We start from the raw sequence: 16,149 nt of genomic DNA, 5'->3' as shown, positions 1-16,149 counted from the left end.
TCTTCAAGTTTCAAAAGAGATGACTTCCAGAGGAAAAGATATTAATCCTGAGCAGAACAAACATGCGTCAACTGTTCATTGTCACTTCCAAAATAAGAACGAGGCACCACTGAATAAGGCTGATGGGAGCCAAGCTTACAACAGAATGAAGGCGTTTCTTCATGCAGTGGATAGACAACCAGTGAGACTCCTTGCCAAAGCATGCAGCAGATGCTAAAAGTTTCTACGGCCTCAAGGGGAGACAGCACAAGTCTTGGAGGACAGTTGGAAGCTGGGAGAGTTCTCAGAGAGAATATCACATATGCTTGCCCTGTTCTTAGTCCTTCCAAGAAATTTGCTCATGACCAGTACTGGCAGCAAGATACTGATCTGGACAGGCACTTGGTTTGAATCAATCTGGACAGTTTAAAGAGATGCTGCTAACAAGCTCTCTTATAAGAGCAAAGCTGGCAGGGCCCAACAGTTGCTAGGTTTAAAATTGAACATCTTATTAAGAACAGCAGATGAAGACTTAGGGAGAACAGTATAGCTGCTTCTACTGCCTCTCTACTCCCAGTATTCCTATTTTTTTATCTCCACTGCAACCACACATCATCATCTGAATTTTTTCCTTCACCTCATCATTTTAAGTGTACCTTACATTTATTATTACACAAAAAGATACCTATATGAAACAACACAACATTATCATCCGATTCTGCAGTTCAGCCTTGCTATGTCCACCAAAAGCCAAATATTGGCTCTGTAGGATCCACTGGAGGGGTAACAGCTAGGAAATTCTCAGCTGATCTAAAACGCTGGGCAGGAGCATGAGCTAAACAGCCTAATAGCTTTGACAAATAAATGTTTTTTCTCTAGCACAAATATTGCCTCAAACAGTATGCAAGTGATATACTAACCTAAATGAAAAGCTACTAGTCCTAATGAAGTGCAAATGAAAAGATTGTTTTATGAAGCAGAATGTGACAGCACCAACTGCTACCGCACTGCAGTCTGTATCTTCATTAATAAAACTACTTCTTTTTGGACTCATCAGTTTGATAAAGTAATTGCTTAAAATTTGCATCCTATTTTTCTGCAGCTTGCAAAACAGACAAAAGATTTTTAGCTCCAAGTCAAGAACTGAACAGCATCCTATACAATAAAAGAACATGTGCATCTACTGCTTTTATAGAAGGTGTATCTTGCAGTTTGACTAAACAGAGAGACAAAGCATATGCATGTCTACCCACATATGGTAGGTGGGGCTGGAATATTTTAATCAACAATGGGTATGTAACATAATGGTTAGTATTCTAAGCTCTTGTAACTTCATATCACAACTACAGATAAGGGCAATAATGTTCAAATATATTTATCTGTAGAAATTGGGTAGAAGCTAGTTATTTCAGCTAGTTATGAAATAAAAGCATCATGGATTAGCAAAATTCTAAGTTTGCTTATAACTTTCACATAAACAATTTTACAAAGTTGTAGGCAAATTATGTGCACATCCTGGCAAAGCAAGAAGCAACAGCATCACAATCTCCTGTATTCCAAATAAATTCCGTACAAACAAACTTGTTCTGCATGCACAAAACAAGACCTCAATGGCTTCTTGTGAGGATAAAAAAAATCTTCCCATAAATTTATTTACATAAAATTTATCCATTACAAAAGCTAGCAATTTTCACTTCATCGCAACTCCCTCAACTATTTGTTAAGTTAGCTGTTACCTTGGCTTAGAAAGCACTTAAAATCCTCCCCCTTTGGTTTCACAGAGCAAGCATTTGAAGCCATTTTAAAAGGGCAGAACTTGGCACAGACCTGGGTCTACACTCTTACTCTGATAGGACTGCAGAGTGGAGGAATCAATTAAAGTTCACACGCAATCTCCGAGTTACTCACCATCACAGCATAAACAAGATTCAAATTGTAGCCCTGAGCAAAAACCACACAAGTAGTTGCACCAGAAGCAAAAAAAAGTCCTCCTCCTGCATCCCCCCCTCCTATTCCAATGCAACCTTAAAACCTGGAGTTGGAAACCGGGTACCGCAACTATGAAACTGAATTAAGATTCAATTTTCCTGGAAACATTACCATGTACAACTGACATTTAATTTATTAAGAGAACAATGAATTGTCCAAGTTCCTCAAAAAATCCCTACAATGCAAAGCTGATCATGTCAAGACCCATCTAACAACATAATAAAAAATGGGCAAAACTTGAATTGCAAACTATTTCTTAAAAGAATGTAATTAAGACTTCCTTTGACCTTGTTAATAGGGATGCTAAAATGTTAATTCTTAACTGTTTATGCTGATGGCTGTTTCACATTTTCTCTTCCTTATGTCTAGGCAGTGACTAAATTATCAGGATATTGTGAAATATCCAATAGATTTTTTTCCAGTTATTAGTCATTATGGTAAAAAAAACCCCATATATATATATATATACACACACACACACAAAACCCCAAACCCCACAAGCATACAGATTATAACAGCTCTCCTAATACTACAAATTTGAAAGTTCCTGTCCTCTGTTACCTAGTAATTATTTGGTCCCAACATCTTAGGTCTGCTTTAGAATAGTTTCAGAAAAAGATTCCCGTAAAAAGTGAAAACCTGAAAGACCAGTTATGAAAGGGAATGCTTACTTCAGTCCAAATGTTAAACTCACTAGCTAGAAGAGTTTAAGTGACATACACAGATGGAAATTAGGTGTGCATGCGTTTAGGGACGGAAGGCAGGAAAATGAAACACGGCTCTACACTGATGATAACATACCGATAATTATGTCAACAGCAGCGTAACAAAAAGCTCTCAAAAATCTATCCACTCACGAACTAGAACGCAGGTAGTTTTAGCTTAGTCAGGCTCATGCATACAAAGTCCTGTAACCACGGGATGTGCTATTAACTCTTTTCACTGAAGACTGGAAGTATTTTAAACTTTTTATTGTTAAGCAAGTATAATTCATCCTGACCTAAAGACTAGTGCGGAAGTCAATAGACACCTAAACTCCAATTAAAGCACAGTAATACTTTTTTTTTTTTCTACAAATACGTTTTTCATATGTATACAAAAATGGCCTATAAAGTTGGGCATAGAACACCCTTCCAAGTCCGTTCACCTTTTTTTGTAACAGCCTTGCATATGTCAGATTACACCTTTTTAAGTATATCTCATTTCATATCCTTAACTCATGGAAAGCTGGTTATTCTGACAATGACAAAGGTTTTGTAAATAAAAAAAAAAATAAAAAACACCACTGAATGTGCATGGGATATTTACGTCTACCAACTACATTAACTATACCATCAGCATAGTTAGTAAATATGGAAAGAAACTTCTCTTCTACTCTATTTCTCATCATTCTAAAGAGACCACATAAATGCTGGAATGAAAGTAATTGCAGAGGACTTGCCAACCAAGCTTTTCAAATAGGAACAACAAATTTTAAAAAAATAAAATTTTTGAAACATTGAGATTCCCTGAGAAAATATACCTGAGTTGCGTTTTTCTTTTACCCAAAGAATTCCATTTTGCCTATACAACTTATGCTTGTTTGCTTTCAGATAATGTTGTTACATCATAAATGTCTAATTTTACAACATATCTGGAAAAGGCAAAAAGTTTACTTAGCATTTCAGTTACAACAGGTAATCAGAAAGGGAAAGGCATCCTTAAAGCAGTAACACTATTTAAATAAACTTGTGTAGTGCAGACAGACTTCCAACAAAGCTCTCCATAAATTAGAACCCACTGGAGATAAACTAGCAATAGTAAATGACCTTTAACTGACTTTCCTATAAAACAGTTCAGCAGAAAAAAAACTGGCTTCACAACCTCAATGTAATAATCAAGAACTAAACTTAACCACTAACACTGATCTACGTTACCAAACAGCATGTCAAAGACTAAACAAAAGGGATCTGGTCTTTCACTATGACGCAGCAAAGTCTCTTAGTGAAATTAAACCAAAGTCCAAGACTGTTTTCAAGACAGCTTTGTTTCCTTAGCAACTAGCATGACTGGCAGGCAGTATACTGGTAAAAGTCTTACTTTACAAGGCAGCTTTATATTATTAGCTTGACTTAACCAGCAATTTAGACTACCTAGCTGTACTTGCCTGAAACACAGCCTGAAGTAACCTAGTTAAAAGCCAAATAAAACACCAGCAGAGTGAATCCCAGAAAACAGACTCCAAGAAGCACTTCAGAAGGCCATGAAACAGCGACACAGCTTAGTCACACCTTTCAAAAACCCCAGTCCTCCAAATAAAACTCCCAGTTTTATCTACCAAAAAATAGCTATTAGGTACCATTTTCATAATAAAGACAAATTTCCCCCATACTCTAGATTCCTATTTAAATGCTTAACAAAAAATACAGTTTATCTGGTAAATTTCCCAATGTAGCCTAACATCAAAGTGAGGTTTAGCAAGCTGTTTGTGAGAGTATGTCCTGCCATAACGTGGCATCTAGCTGTTAACATTCCAATGCACAGCCTCCTCCCAAAAATTTTGTTTCACATTATGCTAACCCCCCAGGCTGTCAAACTTCCCCTACAGACAATTCTGTCTTTCTGCTCAGTCAACTACATGGTATCCTGACCATGTCCTAGGGGCACCTGCCAGAGGACTGCTACACACACAGAAATATCCTGTAAATTTCCTGCATTCAGCCAAGTGAAATTTTCTTTAGAATTTACAAGATAAACTGAGTCATTTAAATATTAGGGTTTTACATAATCACGTGCAGCTTGTTTGGGGAAAAAAAAAAGAAAAAGAAGGGGGGAGGGAAAGGAGGGGGGGGAAGGAGGGCGGGGAAAACACCAGGAAAAACCCACACACCTTGAAAGAGGGAACAACGTTTACACAAATAGTGACAGACAGCAAGTTCCACCATTAATGAGTTTTACTGCATATGTATGTTTGGATTGTACAAACAATAAAGGCAAATATGTTAGAGTTTATAAAAATACAAGGACACAAAATTAATAGGAGAACTGAATAGCTATCAGTTTCAAAAGGTTAAACTACATCTAATTACATCATCTGAATTTGTTCCCAGCTATGAAGATAAATAAACACATGCAGTGGTCTGGCCACATATAAAAAGAAGAGAAACATCTCTAGTTTTGGCCGACAGCTCTCTATAGCTGTTTACCTAATTTTTGTTTTTTTCTTTGGTTGGCTGCAGGGGTAGGTGTCTAGTCTTAATCAAGAGCCTGAAAGAAATTGCTTGTAGTTAATATCAGACTAGTTTTAACAGTTAATCTTGTATCTCAGCCCTGAATAACACATCTTGTTCTCCTGGGCATCATCCAGTAACTGCTTATGCCTGATATGTGAAAATATTTCTTTGGGAGCAAACAAGGAACTCTGCTTTAATTTTACATGTGACACAATTTAGGTCCTGCAGTTAAGTATTTCAGCATTCCCAGTGCTGATAAGTTACTTTCTCTGAAAGTCTACTCTAAGAATGGATGAACCAAGTGAAAAATCCACTTTGCTTGCTCTGTGTCAGCTTTTAAAAATTTGCAGCTGTTGTACCACAATTGCAGAAGGAAACTGAGCAAACTATAAATGGAGGGTTTATATTTGGAATTTTAAAGCTACTGATTTTTTTCATTTGCAGAAGAGGAAAGATAAGAGCATAAGAGCTTAACCTTGTAAAAGTAGGCATGATTTTACCCACATATGCCACTGATCAGTTCAACTGCATTTACCCATTACAAGTATTTTTTGAAAAAAACTGGTGGCATAGTGCCTGTCTTACTTTCATGGGAACTTTCAAATTAACATCCTCTTATTATTTTACTGCTTTCTATCGAGCAGGAATTTCCATGATGTGACTGATGAGTTACAGATTACCCTATGCTACAGACCAGATGACTACTAAAAAAACACAACTATGATTCTTTGCCATCAACATACAGAAGAAAGGCAGAAGGATAAGAGAGTCCAGAAGACACTCATCTTGATTTACATCAAATTCTTGTTTGTCTGTAGAAGAGGTCAAGACCTGAGAAAACAGAAGTGGTTCCATAGCAGTGTAATTGCTCTCACAGAGCTTGATGCTACTACTTTTAACTAAATATAACCTGACAAAATCTTTAAAAAGCAGAATTGCAGAAGCATCTTTTTTAAACATTAAATTCTGATTAAAGCTGTTTCAGAAACCTCTTCTTATTACTGGTCAGAGACACTCTAAGATCTCTCCTTATAAAATACCAGTTAATAAACCTCTCAGTCACAATTACAGCCTTCATCATAATACAGTTTTCACACCACAGTAAGATAAAACTGATCTCAAATTTGATTCGGGAGATAGGAAAGCATTGCTATAAAACAGTATCAGGCATTTAAAGCACATATACCAAAACTACACCAGTGTTCTCAACAGCTAAACCAGAATTAATTTTGACCAATTCCATACGGGAAGTATCAAGTTTTAGTTTTGTACGTTTGCTATTTGAAACAACTGTAGTTTTCCTCCTTAATGAACATTGTGTTAATACAACCTTATTTTTCCAAGTATGCCATTGCTTTCTCTCTCTCTTACATGTATATTCAGATCCTATGTAGATTTGTAAGAATTATATTCACATTGTATTTTCTACAGCTGGCGCATGCTCCCTGACAGTATTAGAAGCTCTTAGTAGAGGTTTAATCCAGTGCTTTCTAGAGTTTATGAAAGATTTCAATAGGCAGCAAGTCAGACACTATAAAGCACAAAGATGATTTTTATGAGATATTGAAAGGCAAAACCTGTGGGAGAAAAAGTACAGATCAACAGCCAATTTAAAAAAAAAAAAAAAGAAAAAGAAGAAAAGAAAATCCTCATGTAATTTAATTATTAACTTACAACTAACTGCCACAGAGCCTATATCTTTCCCCCAGTTCTATCTTCTGAAGATAATAAATGCAATATGCTTATAAATAAAAGCAAAATACAGTAGTGAAAACCACAGGGTATGTTTTTTGTTTACCTGAAATCACATCTATTAAACTGTTTTTGGAATATTCTCATAAAACCACCTTGCATGGCAGGGTATTGAATGCATGGGTATCACTGTTTGCAATTTTTCTTAAGCAAAACAAAACTAAAAACAAGAAAAGCACCATGTGCCATTGCTTTCGCTGATGCCCACCCACTAAGCTGGCTGCAAGTTCTCTAAATTCAGAGGACTGAAGAACATACTTTCATCCTCCTCCCAGCTCACTCTCAGTGCTAACACAAATAAGGCAGGTTTGCCCTTATTCTTTCTCTGCCCTTTTAAAGATACAGAAATCTTTAGTACAACTGCAAATTCAAAATAGTTTGTATCATTCTTCTTTCACAGGACTCTTCAAGTAAGAGGTAGAAGGAAAAATATACACTTAGTAGCACTATGACTGTCTTCCAAGACAAAAAAAATCTTAAGTTGCCAAAAACACACCACAGCATGTTTTACTTTAAAAGTGTTTTAACTAATATTTCTTTCCTCCAGCTATGTTCTGAAGATGACAGTGCCCATTTTCCCCTGGACAAATTTTATGGCTTTTTTTTTGGTAGATCATTCATCTTATGAATATTTTCATAAACACTCAGAAATCATCAATGTAAAAATGAAATTAATTTGACATATTACAAATAAAATTTAGCAAACAGAAAAATCTTCAACTACTTTTTAGTATAAAAAGCATGAAAAAGTAGACAAACCCAACAAAAGCAGTGGTTGCCATTTCCATTTCCAACAATACAGCTCTTTTAATGGCAATCTAGGCTAAACTATAGAACCATAAACATAAGAGCTCACATTAACTGATGATTCTGAATATGCACTTCCCCCGTAAATTAAGGTATTCAATAAACTATGCAACCGTGGCAGCAGTTTTTCCAAAAAACTTCTTCTGCCTGGAAGACGAAGATTAGTTTGGCAGGGTGGGGAGGAGAGGAGGAGGGGAGCAGATGATATTGGTGTAGTGGGTGGTTCCAGTCAGGGGCAAAAAGGGGATGCAAGAGAAATTTAACAGCATTGCTGGATATTTTTCATGTGTGACATGACAGGGAAAAAAAAAAAAAAAAAAAAAAAAAAAAAAAGGCAAAGAAACAAACTTCCCTGTTATCTTAAAACGATTTGGTTTCATAACATCCAAAGCCGTACCTCCGTATAGAGCACGTAAGAAATGTGTAACAGCAATCTATTTTTAAGGTTTCTGCCAGATGGGTAAACACCTCAAACACACCCACAGATACTAATGAAAACCACCTTGGCCTCCTTCAGGAAGTCATTCAACACTTCACAGAAAAAAATAGGAAGTTGTTGATAAACTGCTTGCAAGAACTACTTCCTGTAGGAAAAATAATTACAAGACTTGTTTGCTGGACAATCAGTTAACTTTTCCTCACACTACAAAATGAGAAGAGGTATTACACAAGCTTTGTAAGAATTAAAAACATAACACTAAGGTAAAACGATACAAGAGTAATTCTAAAATTGAGTGAAACTTATTTTTTCTTTCTGCAAGTTGTTGTCTGCTACTCTCATGGCATATTATCTTTTGCCTAGAGAGCGATCCCCTATCTTTCTCCATAGTTCACTGAAATGTCAACCAGCAGCTGGCTAACAGGAAGTGGTTAAAAAGCAATGCAGTTGACATCACCACACAAACCAAGCAAGTCTTTTTCACTGCATGTTTAAGAATGGGCTAAAGCATGCCGCACAGCAATGCTGAGATGACTCAGATGTGACCACTTACTAACCAGGCAAGTCTTAACTTACGAGTTCTATTTAAGTAACAGTTTCAGTAAAAAATACTATTAGTTTTACCAGCTGTATAGCAAGCATGTCTTAACTCACTGGCCAAAATCATCTGCGTTTTCACTAACGGAAAATTGTACTCAGGAGTCCTACTCATAACAGCGAGATGAATGCTAATGAGTGAAATTCTGGCAAATCATATGTTGGGCATTCATACATAAAGGGGTTTATTTATCGAGATGGCAGACTGATTTACAAGAGTATTTCTAGCTCAGACCCTACACTATCACTCTTGCCCTCTTTTAATATGTATGGATACATGTGGTGTGTATGCAAAACATCTGGCCAAATAACTCTGTGCATGTATCTATACATATAGACAAGTATTTTCTCTTCCATACACACCATTTTCATTTCTTTGCACAAACTACTATGGTTGCAGTGGTTGACCCATTGATTACTGGAAGTGACTATATTCTGGACTGTATTAAGTACAGTACTCAATTTGATATTATTCTGTTTGCACTGTAGTATATTATGATAACTATAACCATAAGGCTTACTGACATCTGGAAAAGATCTTATACTGTTACCTATTCTGCAAAGGTCTTTCTAGAGCCTGATTACCAGACTGTTCACGGAGTGGCTACAGAACAGAGCAAATGGAAACAAAGAGCAATGCAGCCAGTCCAACAAAAAAGCTGAATACTTGGAAGAGACACTAAAAATCTGCATATGGTAGAAGGAACCACATTAAATGTATTTAGCATCAGGAATCTTTGTACTCATGCTTCAAGAAAATTTAAGACAAGTTTTAGCGGGCTTGTAGGCATGAGATAGAACTTATCACTCAACACTGAAAAAAGCTTCTGAAATACAAACTTGCTACTCAAAAATAATTCTTACATTTCTTTGGATTTCCTAAACATACAAAGCAAACATTTTGCTAGTACTTGAAATGTTTTTTACAAATCTTCACACACTCCAATGAAAGTTGGTGGATCTCACCTGTAGATAGCATTAAACAACCTTTTAGGAACAACAAATGTTCTTCAAGTGTGAACAGAGCCTTCAGAACTGTCCTCATTAGACTCTCCCATACCACACCATCACCCAAGGAAAGCCAAAAGAAAACAGCCCATTAAGCTGTTTAAAATCTCCCAAGGTCAGCATGTGACCCAGCAGGGAGAGGTTCAAAAAGTACAGCCTTTATTTTTCTTCCTAACAACCTGGTTTGTTTCCACTCCTTTCCCCTTCAAGACACATCCTTCACAGCTAGCAGCTCTTTCAATCATTTACTTTGGATGTCTGCTTGAGAACAAACGATCTTGCTCATGCAGATGAGTTTGCCAGACTTGTGTGTACTTTCCAGTCTCAGGCTCTTTATTGTTCTTGCTGAAACCTGACCCTTTGAAATGGATACCAGGACACCAAGAAAGGACAGAAAAACTTGCAGAAAAAAAAGGAAAAGATTTTTTTGTGGTAATAATGAAACTGCGGAAAAGCTTTCCAAGAACAAATCTTTCACTCTGATTTCACCTGAATGAGCATAATTTAAAAAGTCAATTATAAGAGCGTGAAGACATTTTGCACCTCTTAAACTGTTCTACTTTCTGTAAAATTGACAGCGTTATGAAAACCAAACACTTGTGACAGTAAAACTTAAAAATCAAATATCTATTTTCCATGCTTCAGAAGCTGCTCTTTAAGAGCTCTCACCAGGCACAGTCAAAATTAGGCACAGTCAAAACAAAGTTTGCTTTTCATTTCAAAACTCAGTCTGTGCTTTCCTCAAGGTCCAATGAGGTACAGTTCTCAAATGGCATAAACTTACAGTTCCAAAAAAATTCTATTTGTGCCCACTGAAGAGTTCACATTCTAGAATACGCTGATTTGTTAAACATCACCAAGGAATATATCACATCTTCAAGATCTACAGCTAACGCTCATTTTCGCATTCCTAATACAGAATGATTGTTTTCAAAAAGTAACCTTCAGGCTCAAATAATGTCAGACAACTGCTGTAACCTCTTTTCAGTTAAAAAAAGCGATGCTAATTTCTCTGTATGGTAACAGCATCACTATAGGAACAAAAAACAGTTTTAAGAAGTTCTGCAAGTTCCATTTTCATTGCAGACAATGTAAATGTGTTTTTGAAGTTACAAACTCTACTACTTCAATCAAATGCACATATTAATGACAATGTTTTAGCGAGAAAGGTAGGGATAAAGATGTTTTTCTTGGCTGAAATAAGTTTTACATAAATAATACACTGTGCTGCCCCTCCCCTCTCCTAGCCCTGAAAATGACATATAATGGGTTACTTGAGACATGCAGTTAAATAAAATGTTCAAAATATGGTCAAAAAATTTGAAGGCCAATTATGTGTCTTGGTGGACACACTTTCAGAAAGAAGGACAAGCTCCTGCTGTTTTAGAAAACTACGCAGCATAAAAAATGTTCCTGGATGGATTAGGTGTCAGATGGCTGGCTCATGTAACCTCTTCAGGTACAGAAAAGGTGATACTAATTTCACTGTGTGAAAAAGCTACAGATGCAGGAACAAGAAACGATGTTAGAAGTTCTGCAATTTCCCTTTCACTGCAGGCAATATAGGCAAGTTAAGAGTTACAGACCCAAATACTGCAATCACATATATTAATTTCCTCATGAGAGTAGGCAAAAATGTTTTGATTGCATACTTACATAATTGTCCTTATTCAAAAAATAAGAAGTCCTGATACATTCTCACTACAATAGCTTCTAAAGTTACTCTATATTTTTATCTATATATCATAGATCTCTATATATCATAAAAATGAGGTAAAATGTATTTTGACCTGCATAAGAACTCTGGCAAGGTTCAGCAAATCCGTAAGTCACATTGTTTAAAAATCACTATGTGCATTTCACTGGTTTTTAGTATACAATATAATGGATAACATTCTCCAGCTAAGATTAAGATAGGATAAATATTCACAGAGTACCATACAGCTTTCAGAAACAGCAGAGAGTTAATATGGGAGGCTGGAGCAGTAGGATCTCCTACTAAAATCAGGACCATGTTTTTAAAAACATGTATTTTAAACACAATGAAATTTACTAAAATTCAAAGACTGTAAAAAAACCCAACCAAACAAACAAAAAATAAATCTGCCAGAGAGTCTGCTAACTGAAAACAAATTTTACTTACTTAAGAAAGTATCTCTGTCCAGATGGTGTCTTAGCCATCTCCCAACCTGGTGGCAAAGGTACATCATCAGGGATCTCAAATGAAGACTGGCGGAGATGTTGAGAAGATGGAGCGCCAGGTCCAGTCACTACTCCAGAGGGTGTAAGCGTCCCTGGAGAAACAGCTCCCAGCTGCAGTGATGCTGGAGAGGAATGAGCTCGGACATGCTGTGGGGTCAGGGCTCCTGCTGTCCCTGCATCAGTGCTGGCCTGCCAGGAGTGAAATTATTCCCATTAAGATTCTTATATTTCAGCAGAAATGCAGCTGTCAGAAGACATTTCACTTTAAATGAACCTTTCAGAAGAAATTCATAAGTCTAAATTCATAATTCTAAAGTTCTGCTTATTTTCTAGTTGTTGCTGTTCCAAGGGAGCCTCCAAGTAGGTCGGTCAATTAGCATCACAAAAGCCCTTGTGTAAGTCAAGAAATATTAACTTTAAGTTATGTGCTAAGTGCCTTTAGTTTTATTTTGAAAACTAAAGTTCTTATTCCTTGGTGCAGGGTTAAGAAAAAAACATGCTTGCAGTCAGCAGACTTCATACAGCATATGGCATGGTTCACTACTGGACTGCACCCACACATTACCATCACACCCACTTTCTCCTGGAGGAGTTAATTTCCCACTCTCCTTTTGAAATGGGAGGGGGGGGGTGCAAGGACACCCACACTTACACCTTCTGCAGGGGTTTAAAAGATTGCAGAAGGAGCAAAGCAACAAAGAAATGCCAACCTACAGCAACAGAGGAAGGCTCCTGAAATCAACCATAAAGAAACCCTATACAACAAGACTGAACACAAAATTTCCTAACCTGCACACAAACCACGATTTTAAGGGTATCAGGAGCTTATAAAGAGTCTGCCCAAGCTTCAGCAAACTGTTTAACCAGTCAATCAGAAATGACTCACAAAAGCGTTCACCAGTTACCAGTCATAAGTACATAGAACTTCCTCGCCAGTAGTAAATACGTGTCCACCATGAAACAGAAAAAGCAGCTCTGAAAACTGGAGTAAAGTAACATTGACCTTTTTTTTTTTTATGTATTTACCAATTAATTGATTTTGTAGATACACCAGGACAACATGGACACCTATGAGAAGACGCATTTATCAGCCCTTGCCACACCTCTCTACACAAGGTATTGCACCATACACGAGGCCCCACTTACACACTCTTATGGAGACTGACAATTCTGTTTCACGATATCTGTATGCAAGTACATGTGAAGTTTCATATATTAAACTGGAAACGAATTAGCTTACATTTAAACAAAATACGCAAGTTGCAAATCAACTGAATTTGAGGCATTTTAATTCTTGAGAAACGGGGAGAATTACAGAAACTTACAGACTTTTTCTGTTAAACAGCGTATTTTTGTGGCACAACTAAACAAAAAGGAAAAGCAAAACAGTCTTATTTTAAAAGACAGTCCGCAATGAAGCAAATGATTCTCTGGCTTTAGCCTGATTTCAAGTTTATGTTTTAAGAACCACCGACTGGCACAAGGAACAGTGATCCAACTAAAGATGCATTACAGATGAAAAGTAACATACACAAGCAAGATAACGCTAACCTTAAAAGTACAACTTGTATGAACGTCACACATTAAGTGCATTTCAAACGTGATAGCTATTTAACTGCAGTTACTGTATTTAACAAGACATAGCACCAAGCGTTAGCTGAATGCGTATACGAGTTCACATTTGTGTACTGCGATAAGACTTGCACAACTTAGAAAAAACTATATATAATAACCTTATTCCTCGCTGGATTTCAGTATGTTATTAAAGGTCTGCAACTCAGAAGCAAGCAAAACTACAGAAAGTAACTCAGCCCCACCCCTTTCTATTTTCTTTCCACTCTTGCAATATGAAGGCCGGACTGATTTTTTGAGTATTTGGAAAATGAATTAACTTCTAGGCTGAGAGAGTACGTGCCAAGGTTCAGCCTGGAGTGAACTTCTGAAGCCAAGTTATAAATCCTTCAAAACAGAAGTTTAATAATGGAAATGTTGACAGACCCTTAACAACACGAGTACCAGGCACCAGTACACAGAGCAAGTTTCGCTCCTGCTGGCTACGCAGATAAAGTGACAATAGCCAATAATAAAACCTATTTTATAGCTTAGCAACAAAGTTCATTACTTCATAAAGCACTCGAGTAGGCACAGCCTCCTTCCAAAAAGTTGGTAACAGCAGCCTAAACATTAACTTTCAGTCCTATTCGCACCAACACTTTGGTCTCGGCACGAAAGTCACTCTGCTTGAAGACCGAACGCTCCCGGAGGCCGACCGCCGGCCCTGCCCCGCAGCCCCCCCCGGGCCGGCACCGCCGAGGCCTCGGCAGCCCCCGGCCCCGCGTCCAGGCCCCGGCACTTCAGGTCTCAGAGGGCGGCTGCCCGGGGTGCAGGCGGTGAACTCGGCGGACCCTCGACGCCGTCAGACCTGAAGGGCGGCCCGGGAATTAACTGCTGAAGCGTGCCTCTGTGTGTGTGTGGGGGGGGGGGGGGGGGGGGGGCTGTTAATCCTGCTCGACCCAGCGCAGTGATGAAATGGTGGAAGAGCTACATCCATATTGTTTGGCGGGGCTGGGAAGTTCGGCACAACCTCCTTACCCCCCGCAACAGACGGGCAGCCCCACCACGGGGCAGGATTAGACCCCAAAGCGAAATCCTCCCCCGTCTCCCAAGCAAAGCGTTTTCACCTAAGTTTCAGGGGCTCCCCCTCCGCGCTGCCGCCACCGCCGCCTTCCCGGCGAGGCCGAGAAAGCGGCCGCGGGTCTCGCCAGGGAGCGGATGTAGAGTCCGAGGCCCCGTCGGAGACCGGGCCGGGCCGGGGCCAACGGCCGGCCGGCCGCCCTCCCTCCCGCCGCGGCGCCGGCTCCCCTCAGCGCCCTGCGGCGCGGGAGGAGAGGAGCCGCCGGCGCCCCCACCCCTGGGGAAGAGCAAATGGGGGGGGGGGGGGGGGGACGACGACACATAAGAACGGCCTCCCCCGCCTCGCGCGGGAGGAAGAGAGGCAGCGAGCGCCCCGGCAACGCCGGCCGGGCGCCCCCCGCCCCGCTCAGCCCCGCGGAGGGCGGATTCCCGCCCCGGCCCCCTCCCCCACACGCCTCCCCCGGGAGGAGCTCGGCGGCGGCGGGGAGGGGGGGGGGGAGCGAGCGCACGGCCGGGCCGGGCCGCCCCTCGCCGCCCGCCCCTCGCCTCCCGCCCGCGGCGCGGCCGCCCCCTCCCCCTCACCTGGCGGGAGTGAGCCTTGGGCTCGGGCGGCTTGAAGAAGGAGTCGGGCAGCTTCCGAAGCCGCATGGGCAGCGTGTGCGGCACGTTGGCGCCCTTGGGGTTCATCACGGCGTTGAACAGCGCCTCCAAGTCGGTCTCCGAGTCGCCCCGCACATGGACGATCTGGTGCCCCGCCGGAGGGGGCCCCGCGCCCGGGGGCTGCGCCGCGCCGGCCGGGGCCCCCGACACCGCGCCCGGCGGCTGCGGCGGCGGCGGCTGCTGCTGCGAGGCCGGGGGCTGGGTCGCCTGCGGCGGCTGCTGCGGTTGAGGCTGCCCGGGATCCATGGCTCCCGTCGGGACACCCCCCCCCCCCCCCCCCCACCGGCGCTTCCCTGGCGGGGCTCGGCGGCTCAGAGCCCGGATTCCCAGCCCCGCATGCCCCGCTCCCCGGGCCCGCGGCTCGTCCTGCTGTCGCCGGCTAGCTTCTCACCCCTCGGCAGGGAAACCGACCCGGCCGCAGCAACTGGCAAAACAACTCTGACCGTGCGGCGCTTCCCCGAGCCCGGCCCAGCCCGGCCGGCGCCTCTGTCCCGGCGGCGGAAACTAACTCACACGACACACCAAACAAAAGTTCGGAGTTACGCCCGCCCGAATCACTCTCCGCCGCCGGCTCCGCCCCTCCTGGGCCCGCCCGCACCGTATCCGACCGAGGCAGCCTCTGCCGCGCAGCCCTCCCGCGCGCGCGCGCGCCCGCCCGCACCGCCTCCCGCTCGAGGGGCGCCCGGCGCGGGGGGCGCTGCCCGGTCCCGGCCCCCCCCCCCCCGACCCCGCACCGCGCGGCCCGCGGTCGCCTTACGCCCGGGCTGGTCCGGCGCCCCAGCCGCCCCTCCTTGCGCGCCCGCCGCCCCTCTGCCGGCTGCCGCCCGCCCGCCCTCGGCTGCCAGGGAGCGGTGCCGCCAACCAGAACTT

At 41.6% G+C, this 16,149-nt stretch overlaps 1 protein-coding gene across 8 annotated transcripts in view; it reads right to left on the bottom strand.

Moving 5' to 3' along the window:
• YAP1 (Yes1 associated transcriptional regulator) overlaps window positions 1-15,854 on the bottom strand; it is a 96,784-nt gene extending 80,930 nt beyond the window's left edge. For 3 of the 8 annotated variants that reach the window (XM_052812604.1, XM_052812606.1, XM_052812605.1), the window contains exons 1-2: window positions 15,202-15,854; window positions 11,927-12,174 (exon numbers count right to left, since the gene is read on the bottom strand). In XM_052812604.1, coding sequence (XP_052668564.1) covers window positions 11,927-12,174; window positions 15,202-15,525 — 572 coding nt within the window. In that variant the 5' untranslated portion in view covers window positions 15,526-15,854. The remainder of the gene's footprint in view (window positions 1-11,926; window positions 12,175-15,201) is intronic. The other 5 variants (XM_052812600.1, XM_052812602.1, XM_052812601.1 and 2 more) reach the window with 3 other exon arrangements.
• Window positions 15,855-16,149: the final 295 nt, after the last annotated feature.

Source organism: Harpia harpyja, chromosome 17, assembly GCF_026419915.1.
Source record: "Harpia harpyja isolate bHarHar1 chromosome 17, bHarHar1 primary haplotype, whole genome shotgun sequence".
Taxonomy (NCBI): Eukaryota; Metazoa; Chordata; class Aves; order Accipitriformes; family Accipitridae; genus Harpia; species Harpia harpyja.
This window is presented reverse-complemented; position numbering and strand designations above follow the sequence as displayed.